The sequence below is a fragment of the Nicotiana sylvestris genome, chromosome 4, assembly GCF_000393655.2.
Source record: "Nicotiana sylvestris chromosome 4, ASM39365v2, whole genome shotgun sequence".
Taxonomy (NCBI): Eukaryota; Viridiplantae; Streptophyta; class Magnoliopsida; order Solanales; family Solanaceae; genus Nicotiana; species Nicotiana sylvestris.
The window spans coordinates 11,311,132-11,322,639 of NC_091060.1; the positions used below are offsets into that span (position 1 = coordinate 11,311,132).

Genomic DNA, 11,508 nt, shown 5'->3' on the forward strand with positions numbered 1-11,508 from the left:
GGACATCATGCTTTAGGTATTTATTTTTGCAATCATAGCCTGCTCTTTCGCTTATGCATTTCACATAGAAATCCCATCTTATGCATTACATGTAGAAATCCTGCCTATAAGCTGTTTCATTATTGCATGTAGAAATCTTGTCTATAAGTTGTGCATCACATGTAGAAATCCTGCCTATAAGCTATTTCATTAATGCATATAGAAATCCCGTCTATAAGTTGTGCATCACATATAGATATCCTGCCTATAAGTTATTGCATCAACACATATAGAGACCATGCCTATAGGTTTTCTGCATATAAAAATCATGATCCTAGGTTTTCTGCACTTCTGCATATACCATATTATTAGGCAAACAGTCTCTAGGTTAAAATAATAACTAGTTGCATCCTAGAAATCATGCCTATAGGATTCCTGCATCTCGATAATTGTTTTAAAATCAATAACGCTTAGAAATCATGCCTATAGGAGCAACCGTTTGGATCTGATTCGTCTATCTCATCTATAAGTCTGAAATCAGTAGCAATGTTGTTTAATATCTGCAGAATTTAGTTGGTTCTAAAATCAGTAACCCTTCTTTAAAAAAATCAGTATACTTCCACCTAGGCAAGCAGTAGGCAATTGATTAACTATGTCAGTCCTTGATAAACTACAACCAGACAAGGCCTAATTCAGACTTCTCATATGAGAAATATGTGATGAAGCAGCGTATCCTAACGCTAAATTTAATTCAGGCTAAAACCAGTATCTAAAGTCATGCTAGACAATTTGCTTCTTTTTTAGGAGGCCCGCTCGAGCCTTTTTAACTGCTATGTGTTTCCCTAACTGCTTTATGTATTTTGTTTGTCGCATTAGAATTTTATCCTTTCAAACTCTGAAAAGCCCCGTTCTCCTTCCCTTTTAGGACTAGTAGTCCCAAATGCCTCCGGGACTGATAGGATTGGGACGGGTAATGGCATGCAATAAGTAACGATACATTTTTTGTATTTTAATACCTTAACGGGGTGGGAAATGGTAGATATGGATATGATGACCACGCGATAACAACCACATGTATAAACGGTTACCGGGTGTTGTGTGGGGTGATCCATATTATTTATAAACCTTGGACCCCTTCCCTTATTTATTTTTCAGAATTTTGAAAGCAAAACTGTTCAATTTCATCTTCTTTAACCTCTTATTCCAATTACTTGCATCAATTATGTGAAAACCCCTCCCTTTTACTTAGTTATTTTCAGAACTTTTAAAAACTGCTTTCTTCCCAAAATTCAGCTTCTTTAACTTCTTTTACTTCAGTAGCTTGCAATCGTTATGTGAAAACTATCTCGTATTTGCAATTCTTGCTTGTTCACTTGTCATTTGCACTTAAAAGTCACAATTATAGCATGGCCGGGAACCACACTAGTGGATCTTGAGGGGTGCCTAACACCTTCCCCTCGAGATAATTTCAAGCCCTTACCCAATCTCTGATTTTCTAAATCAAATTTCTTCTTAGTGTCCTATTACACTTAATCATTAGGTGGAGACTCTTCAATTGCAAACCCAATTCCCAAAAGGAAATGAGTTGTCCGCCCAAATGTCATAAACCAAATTTCTCTTTAGAAAAAGGGGCATCGACATACAAAATATCAACAAAATCTGTGAAATGACAACAAGAAACGACCACTATGGGTCTCAACAGTATTGGCATAAAGCCTAAACATAATATCTAGAATGATTGATAGCTCAATTACTTTATCACATGGTGAACACATATATCAACAAAAATAGGGCCACTATACAGTGCCATGGGAACAACATATTCCCAATTTACAAGGTGCACGCCCACATGCCCGTCACCTTGCATGTGCGGCACCTCAATACCAATCACATAACGCGTATTGCGGGGTTTCATACCCTCAACACTAAGTTTAGAAGAGTTACTTACCTCTAAAGAGCCAATACCAATGTCGAGCAAGCCAAGCGATGCTTCAAATATGCCATCACGTGCGTTCCAACATCTGAACGGCTCGAAACTAACCAAAAACAACTCACTTACATCAAACAAGGTTAAGGGAACCAATCCCAATCAGAAAAGATCAATCTTTAATCGAAACCCAATATCGGCCAAAAGCCAAACCAGGGCCTACACCTCGAAACCCGACAAAACTCTCAAAATCCGACAACCCATTTAATTACGAGTCCAACCATACTAGTTTCACTCAAATCCGACTCCAAATCGATGCTCAAAACTCAAAAATTCATATTATGAAACTCTAGGCCAAAACCCCCAAATTCTCTTAAAATTTATCAACCAAAAGCTAAAATCGAAGATAGATTCATAGAATATAACCAAGACCGAGTAGAGAACACTTACCCCAATTCATATGGTGGAAATTGCTCCAAACATTGCCTCAGTCTAAGTTTGGAAATGTTAAAATGAAGCAAAAATACGAACCCTTATATTTATCATTCTGCTCAGCACTTCCGCTTTTGTGCCTCATTAGCCGCTTCTGTGGATTCAACTAGCCAACTAACCCCTCGCACCTGTGAATCAACATCCACTTCTGCGCAATCGCAGGTGCGCAACCAAACATGCTCCTACACTAAATCTCGCTCTTGCGCCCAAAATCTCCGCTTCTGCAGGGTCGCAGATGCGCCCCTATTCTTGCTTCTGCAATCTATTCCGACTATGTCTTCGTTCACTTCTGCGATCATCTATCTGCATCTGCGGACTCGCATCTGTGTACATTCTTCCGCAGATGCGGAAACACCAGAATCAACAGCCTTCAACAACAGTAACATGAAGAAGAATGATCCAAAATCAAATCCGAAACATAATCAAGCCCCTCGAGACCCCGTCCAAATATACCAACAAGTTCCATATCATAATACGGACCTACTTGAAGCCTCAAAACACATATAACAATATCGAAATGATGAATCATACCTCAATTCAAACATCAATGAACTTAAAACTTCAAATTTTGACAACCGATGCCGAACCCTGTCAAATCACGTCCGATTGACCTCAAATTTTTCACACAAGTAACATTTGATATTTCGGACCTGCCCAACTTTCGGGGTCAAAATCCGACCCCGATATCAAGAAGTCCACTCCTGATCAAACCTTTCAAAATTCCAACTTTCGCCATTTCAAGTCAAATTCTACTATGGACCTCCAAGGCATAATCTGGACGCGCTCCTAAGTCCAAAATCACCCAATGGAGCTAACGGAAGCATCCGAAATCCGATCCAAGGTCAAATACTAAAAAGTCAAAACTTGGTCAAACCTTTGAAATTTAAAGCTTCTAGCTGAGAATCATTCTTCCAAATCAATTCTGAATAACCTGAAAACCAAAACTGATGATTCACATAAGTCATAATACCTCATACAGAGCTACTCTTGCCCTCAAACAACCGAGCGAAGTGCAAATACTCAAAACGATCAATCGAATCATTACAGTCTTTGAGAATGTTAACTCTTCGTTTTATCTGGCGTTAATTTATTACTTTAAGTCATTAACGAGATTTCAACTAACATGCTTCCATGCGAGCTTTATCGTCTAAACCACTTAATTAGCAATGGATTAGTCAATGAGACTAAAGCAACGGTCTCTAAAACAACAAATAGATCAGGTATCCTAAGATACTACTTAAAATATATTTATGGTCAAATTGTCGTAGGAGGAAGGACAGAGAAAATCATTGGGCTAGGAAGATAGACAATGAAACATCCTTTACAATTGTTTTCATTGTTTGTTGTCTGCAGTCTGAATCTGATATCCACTCCGACTTTTTATTGGCAGGCAGTCTGCCTTACACCTGCTAATATGATGTGATAAAAATCAAATATATGTAGTAGATCATCCAATAGTGGTGGAATCAAGAATTTTAGTTAAGGAAAGTCATAATATAAAATGCAAGTATTGCTGGGGTGAAATCAATTAAACCGACTGAACCGTATCGTATTAAATCGATAGTTATATTTTTTTATTAAAATCATAAGTTTTTATATGAATTTATAAATGTACTGATAATTAGGATAAGTTTTAAATTTTATGAAAATAAATTGAAAATATCGAAGTACCGAATAAATTCCCAAGTAGAAATATATTTATATAATAAGTTTAAAAATAGTAAAACATTAAATTTTTCCTTGGACATTGGAATTATGAATAAGGTTACAAGCAACAAGTAACCTAACTCAAAATCCTAATTCCCAGACCTATTATGCCATTTCTATTGAAGTAAAATTATAAACATATTCACTAGCAAGACACAAGGTATTCTAGCGAATATAAGTAGCAAACCATAATGTATTGGATATGTTTCCAGTTGTATGATATAGATTTATATTTTCGAATACTTAATTTTTTATAGATTTTATTCTTTAGTCCCAACTTGGTTAATATCTTACCACTCATGTGACTTATATCTTCTTTGTCTCTGCTTAGTTTCTTTTACGCTGCTGTAGAATAGTTGATGAATTTATACTCTAACCATCTTTCATATTTGCTAAGTCCTACAAAAGTACGTAAATTATCGCAGTCTACTTCTACTAGTGCCTTTTACATGACATTTAAAAAAATACCGAAAATTAACCGAACCGTACAGATATCAAACAGAAACTGATGTTAGACATATTCTTATGTGTTTTAATGTTACTTTACCCATATTTTAACTACTTTTTATGGGGGCCAAGGTCATAGTGCATACCGATCATACAACCCTTAGGTACTTGATGACAAAGAAAGACTCCAAAGCGAGGTTGATGCGATGGGTCTTATTACTTCAAGAGTTTGATCTAGAAATTGTGGACCAGAAGTGTAGTGAAAAACAAGTGGCGGACCACTTGTCCTGCTTGGAGGAGGAATGAAGTCCATGTGATGGCCTAGAGATCAATGATGCATTTCCCGATGAGCAACTACTTTCTATGCCAATGTGTGATATGTCGTGGTTTGCGGATGTTGCTAATTACCTTGTAACTGGTATTGTTCCGTATGAGATATCTTCTAACCAAAGGAAGAAGCTCAAACGGGATAGTTTGGATTTTTATTGGGATGCGCCGTATTTGTTCAAGATTTGCACGGATGGTGTGGTCCGAAGGTGTGACCCGAAGGAAGAGCAATTGAGTATCTTGGAGGCTTGTCATTCCTCTCCCTATGGTGGCCATCATGGTGGGGCGAGGACTGCTTCCAAAGTTCTTGGTTGTGGATTCTATTGGCCAACGTTGTACAAAGATGCAAGTAATCTTGTGAAGAGGTGTGATGAATGTCAAAGAGCGGTGGAATTTCGAAGAAAGATGAGATGCCTCTAAACACGATCCTTGGGGTTGATATTTTTGATGTATGGGGTATTGATTTTATGGGCCCATTTGTTAGCTCATGTGGGAACACATACATTCTTGTGGTGGTGGACTATGTTTCAAAATGGGTTGAAGCCGTGGCTTTGACTAATAATGAGGACCGGAGTGTTGTTGCATTTCTCAAAAAGAGCATTTTTATAAGGTTTGGCACTCCTCGCGCAATCATAAGCGATGGGGGGGTCTCATTTTGCAATTTTGACACTTTACTTTCGAAGTATGGTGTCAATCACAAAGTTTCTACTCCCTATCATCCTCAAGCAAGTGGTCAAGTTGAAGTCTCCAATAGGGAAATCAAAAACATATTGTCAAAGACGGTCAATGCAATTAGGACCGATTGGTCAAAGAAGTTGGATGACGCTCTAATGGCTTATAGTACTGCTTATAAGACTCCAATTGGTATGTTTCCGTATCGATTGGTATTTGGGAAAGCTTTCCATCTACCTGTTGAGTTAGAGCACAAGGCCATGTGGGCCTTGAGGAAGTTGAACCTTGAGCGGGATGTAGCTGCTAATCTTCGGGTGGAGCAACTCAATGACCTTGACGAATTTAGATTCCATGCCTACTCTAGTTCGTCCTTGTATAAGGATAAAATGAAATATCTTCACGACAAATATACTCGGGGAAAGGAGTTCAAGGTGGGGGATTTGGTGCTCTTATTCAACTCTCGGCTAAAGTTGTTCCCAGGAAAGCTCAAGTCAAAATGGAGCGGACCGTTTAAAGTAGTGTGTGTGACCCCGTTTGGTGCTCTTGATTTAAAGAACAAAAGTGGGGAAGTTTTTAGAGTGAATGGTAATAGGGTTAAGCACTACTTGGAAAAAATTGATGACAACCACGTGGTGGCACTCCTTCATTTCAAATGATGTGATAGTAACCTGTGTCGTGTCGTGACGTTAAATCAGACGCTTCTTGGGAGGTAACCCATGTGTTTTTCTTCTTGTTTTCATTTGATTTTCATTATAGTGTAGGATTGATATTTGAGATAAATGGTTGTGAGATGTTACAGGATTGTGTTGGTGCAGTGCAGGACATAGTGGAAAAAGGTATTCAGGTCTCTGAAGTTGCCAGTGCGGCCGCACTATATTTTGTGCGGACCGCACTGGTGAGGGTGAAATATAGACCTCTCTGAAGTTTGCCACTGCGGCCACACTACATTTTGTACGGTTCGCGGTGGACCACTGCGGCCGCAGTCTATTTTGTGCGGACCGCAGTGTGTTGCCTCCTCAAGTTTGGAATCTATCATGCAGTGCGGACCGCGGTCGATTTTGTGCGGTCCGCACTGGGGTAGGTAAGCTGGGTCGTAGGGCTTTTTCTATAAATAGTGCCTGAGGCCCAACGTTCAAATTTTTCGATCCTCTGACTCTCAAACATCATAAAAACATTATTCATTATCTTTTCTCCCCGTAACTAACTGCTTGGAATCGTTATTCTTCACTTCATCTCATATCTGGTAACATTACATTCCTTTTACTTGTTCAATTTTTTTAATTTCTTTTAATTTTTGTTTTTTTTTGCTTTCCTTCCTCTTATTCCCATATTGTCTTCCATAAATTAGGTTAGGGTAGTTAATCTTTTGATTAAAATAGAGTTAGTTAGTTAAAATACACTGGGCAATATGTAGGGACACTAATTAGGTGAAAAATTTGGGATTAAAATCAAATACGTGAACCCTAATTTAGTGCCACAGCTGGGCACTCAGTGCGGACCGCGGTCGTTTTTGTGCGGTCCGCGGTGCCCCTGTGCGGTCCACAATACCATTTTGTGCTGACCGCATTAATGAAAATCTGAATGCTGAACCTTAGGAACTGCGGCCACACTACATTTTGTGTGGACCACAGTGGCCCCAGTGCGGCCGCACTACATTTTGTGCGGTCCGTACTGCCTAGATATAGAGAGTGGGTAGTTTGAACCCCACATCTGTGTGGACCGTAGTTGATTTTGTGCGGTCCGCAGTGATCCCTTTGCATCCACACACCATTTTGTGCGGTCCGCACTACGTGACTTCTGCAACATTTCTGCAATTTTTCTTTCCTAATTCTGCAACTCTGTTCTTAACTGCTGCAACTGATACTAACAAGTTCAATTGATTGTGTTTGCAGACAATGGTGAAACAACGAGGAGGTAAAGGATCCAAACAAGTGGGCAGAGGAAAATCCTCCCGGGGAAGGAAACAAAAGATGATAAAACTCACTCCCCAAGTTCGGGAAAATATTAAAAAGACAAGAAAGATAATAAAAGCAGCTGATAGAGCCCTTGACATGTCGAGGAGTTAGTACGAGCCCTCCCGGGAGATCTCCTCAGACTCCGTGCCAGAGTTCATCCCTGATTGGCCGGAGAAGAACAGGCTAAGAGACACACCGCCAGCATCCCCCACTTCCCAAACGTTAGTGAATATTTCTTCTGGGTCGTCTGAGGGATCAGGTAAAGGTAGTGGGGAATACTCCACCTCTCCTACAACTTCATTATCTAGAGAGGGTGAAGTAGGTACTGAGGAGGAAGTAGGGGGGACGAAGAAGTAGGAGAAGGAGGTGAACCACAGGTGGGGAGTATTGCTAGAACTAAGAAGCCAGAGATGTGGCAAGACCGATTCATTAGTGAAGTAGCATTCCATAAATTCCGGGAATGGTGGTCAGTGATGAAGTTGATCCTGGAGAGGAGTTTTATAGATAGAGACTTGCTACCTTACAACCCCAATGTGAGGAGGCAGTTTAGGGAGAGATTCGGATGGGGGGATTGTGTGGACACCAATGAGCACTTGGTCAAGGAATTCTACACCAATGTTGCCCACATCAAAAAAGGTACCAAGGTGACCAAGGTGCGGAACTTGAAGATGTTTGACGGGAAGACAATCATTGATTACCTTGGCTTTGATGAGAAGGATGAGACCCTATACATGGAGAAGATGGAACTGGGTGAGGAGGTCCATCCATGGCTGGCAGAGTACTTGGCAATCCTAGGTATCACCCCGGATTGGTTGACTGCGGGCATCAAGATTTTGAGGCGTAATTTGAATTTTGAGTTAAAGGGGTGGGAGACATTTGTATATAGTAGGTTGGACCCCATGACTCATGACAACACCCTACCTCTTCACCGGACAGTTTTGGTGGCCTTGATCATGGCGGGGTAACCAATCAATGTGGGGAATGTGATGTCGAGAATAATTTCAAATATGGGTGCTCAGCATGACAGAAACTACCAATTCCCCAGTTTTCTCACTATGTACTTCCGGGATCTGAACATGGAAAAAAGGCCCTTCGACATCAAGGTCAAAGCAAAGGCCCCATTTTCTTGGTACAGTATGCAGGGGGATGATAACCCCAAGAGCAAAACCTTCAAGAGTACAGTTATTGCTGTAACTGGCCAGTCTGAAGAGCCAGTTGTGGTAGTGACTGCTGCTGAGCCTGCCTCTACTTCCACTGCTATCCCTCCTGGTCCATCCACCTCAGTTGTCCCGGAGATTCCTTCTTCCTGTGCTCATCCAATAACTGCCCACCGACTGAGCCAGGCACTTCTTAGTATAAACAACTAGATGTAGACTACGTTATCCAAGTTGTCCACCCTCACTACCACGGCAGAGGCTTAGTCGGTACCTCCACCCCCACAGGTTCCCCAGTTGATAGAGGATGCTCTCAAAGAGATTTTAGAGAACCAGAAGAAAATCCTTGACACTTAGAAAGTGATTACTGATGCAGTTGCTTCACATAGCAAGGCTATCAAGGAGCTTGCTAAGGAGCATAAGAAGCTGAGGAAGACACGGGCCTCCAAGGAGTCCGTGAAGGAGTTGGGAGATGATGTTGACAAACTAAAGGCAGATCACCTGCCTTTAGATTTACTACACTAGGACCCAGTACCAGCAACTCTTCCCCAGCCGAAGCAGTCATAGAGGCCTCCCAAAAGGAGGAGGATGATCCCAGAGGGGATGATGTAGTCATCCAGTTGGCCGACCCACCGGAGGCTTCCTCCAGTTAGCCATAGGATGCACCTCCAGAGCCTGTCTAGGTCCAGGACCAGGTCCCAGCAGCAGAGCAGGAGGCCACAGGGAACCAGTCTGAGGTTCCTGAGCATAGTGAGGACCCAGGGACCACTCAGGAGCGAGTTTTTGGCTAAAATCATCCCTCAACTATGGCTCAAAACTAGAATACATCCTTCTGTAATAATAGTGAATATAAAACATCCCTTAGCTATCCAAAAAAAGGCAAGAATCATCCTTCCATTAATTTCCATTAAGAAACTAACAGCTGCAACCAAAACATGTGTCAAGCACGTGACTTCAACCCCCAGCCCCCACAAAATCTCACTATTTTATCCTTCCTGATCATCTCGTCTTCATCCTTCACCGAAGCTTAGGCTTCTAAAACTTATTTTTTTCAATGTAATAAATATTAAAATATTCAACTTCTATATTAAACAAAAGACTTTCTAGAATTTTGTAAATTCAGTAATATAAGTATAAGTTAATGTGAAAGCTATTGTATATGATATTATCGAATGCTTAAAGAATTTATAATATTAATAATACCATTGTTGGGTGTGGATGACTGACCGTTTAAACTTCGAGCCAGCATTTATCTATTGTTTCTTATGCTTTAACCCACAAGATCTGGTGCTTTTAATAATGAGGAAGATATTTAGTTTGAGAAATAGCAAAATAATACTCCGGGCAAAAAAAGCCAAAACGTTTTTAATGGCTATTGTTGCTTTTACCTTGTTTGTGAGGCGTGGGAAGATAAGTTATGGAGAATAGCCCTAGCTTCAATTCTAGTTCAAGAAAATAACTTATCTTGTTGCTTTAGTTATTTTACGAAGTTAAAGGTAGTATCGTATAGCTTTTGAAGCCTAATATGGAAGAGCGGGGTATCTTCGGGAGGGATAGAATAAGGAGTATAGGGAGATTTTGGGGGAAGTTATGTTCTTGGCAAAAGTTTTGGTTGTAGAAGGATGATTCTTGTCCTTTTTTGATTAGTTAAGAGATGTTTTTTATTCAATATTATGACACAAGGATGTACCCTAGTTTTGAGCAATAGTTGAAGGATGATTTTAGCCAAAAACTCCTCAGGAGCCTATGCAGACAGACATGCCATAGAGAGTCTCTCTTTCCTTCTTCATTATCTTTTTGGTGCTTATTTTGTTTAGTTGGCATTGGGGACAATGCCAGCTTTCATTTGAGGGGGTAGGCCCTACATTTGGATTCATATGGATGATTGTATATATTGGATTCTTTTTATGCTTTCTTTATTTTTCATCTTTGGGTTGTATATAATTTTAACATTTCGTTACATTTATCGCACTTTTATTTTACTTTGGGTCTGTATATAAAGTTATGTTACATTGTAGATATTCATCCCATCTATTGTATATTAAAATCCCCTTCTGTATATATTCATTCTACTTTTCGCAAATTTTTTGTTCTTAGCTTCTTATTTGTGATTCGTAGCTTTTTGTTTTGAAAGAATGAAATAATCCTTTGGTTTTTTTAATGCCACGGTTCTTTCCAAAGGTGGTGTTTGTGTGAACCAGATAGCTCTTCCCAATGATGGATGGCGTGATAACCTTCTTAAGGGTTTGAGTCCGTTTTTGTTTTTGTTTTTAGTAGTTAGTAGTTAAGGGTGCCTCAAGCAAAGCTTCACTTGGGCCTAGCACATTTGCCTTTGATCTTAGAGTCAAAAACAATTTGTTGTGTTTAGGATGGTGAAGGTCATGACCTTGAGACTCTTGTGTTGATCGATAATCATCAAGGGGTTTTTCGGGACCATTGTGTGCTCAAATCTTATCTAAGGTTGTTGTGGGACCCCAACTCTGTGTCTTTAGAAATCTCATAGCTTGTTTGGTGAGTAATCGCATTGCAAGTCCAAGTCCCGAGCCATTGGTCTAGAACTTGCCCTGAATGTTTGTTGAGGCGAAATCCTAAGTGAATTTTGACTTGAGACATGATTATAGGCTCTCCTTGGTCCAAATGATAGTTGAACACATCCATAACCTGATAAGATCCCTAGCCAACCTTTTTGAGCCTTAAATCTTTTTTCTTCAAGAACCATGATACAATCCTATACCCGTTCTAAAAGATACCCTCTCTTGGCACCCGATCTTTCCTTTAGCACATGGCAAAAGTATAAGTTTGGGGGGAGAGACAAGGATTGCAACAAAGTGGTAAAAAGGCACAAAAA

General features: G+C 40.1%; 1 protein-coding gene across 1 annotated transcript; it reads left to right on the plus strand.

Moving 5' to 3' along the window:
* Window positions 1-4,921: 4,921 nt before the first annotated feature.
* On the plus strand, window positions 4,922-7,617 carry LOC138889249 (uncharacterized). Its single transcript, XM_070172529.1, has 4 exons — window positions 4,922-5,244; window positions 5,676-6,136; window positions 6,313-6,395; window positions 7,444-7,617. The coding sequence occupies exons 1-4, from the start codon at window positions 4,922-4,924 to the stop codon at window positions 7,615-7,617; spliced, it is 1,041 nt and encodes a 346-aa protein (XP_070028630.1).
* Window positions 7,618-11,508: the final 3,891 nt, after the last annotated feature.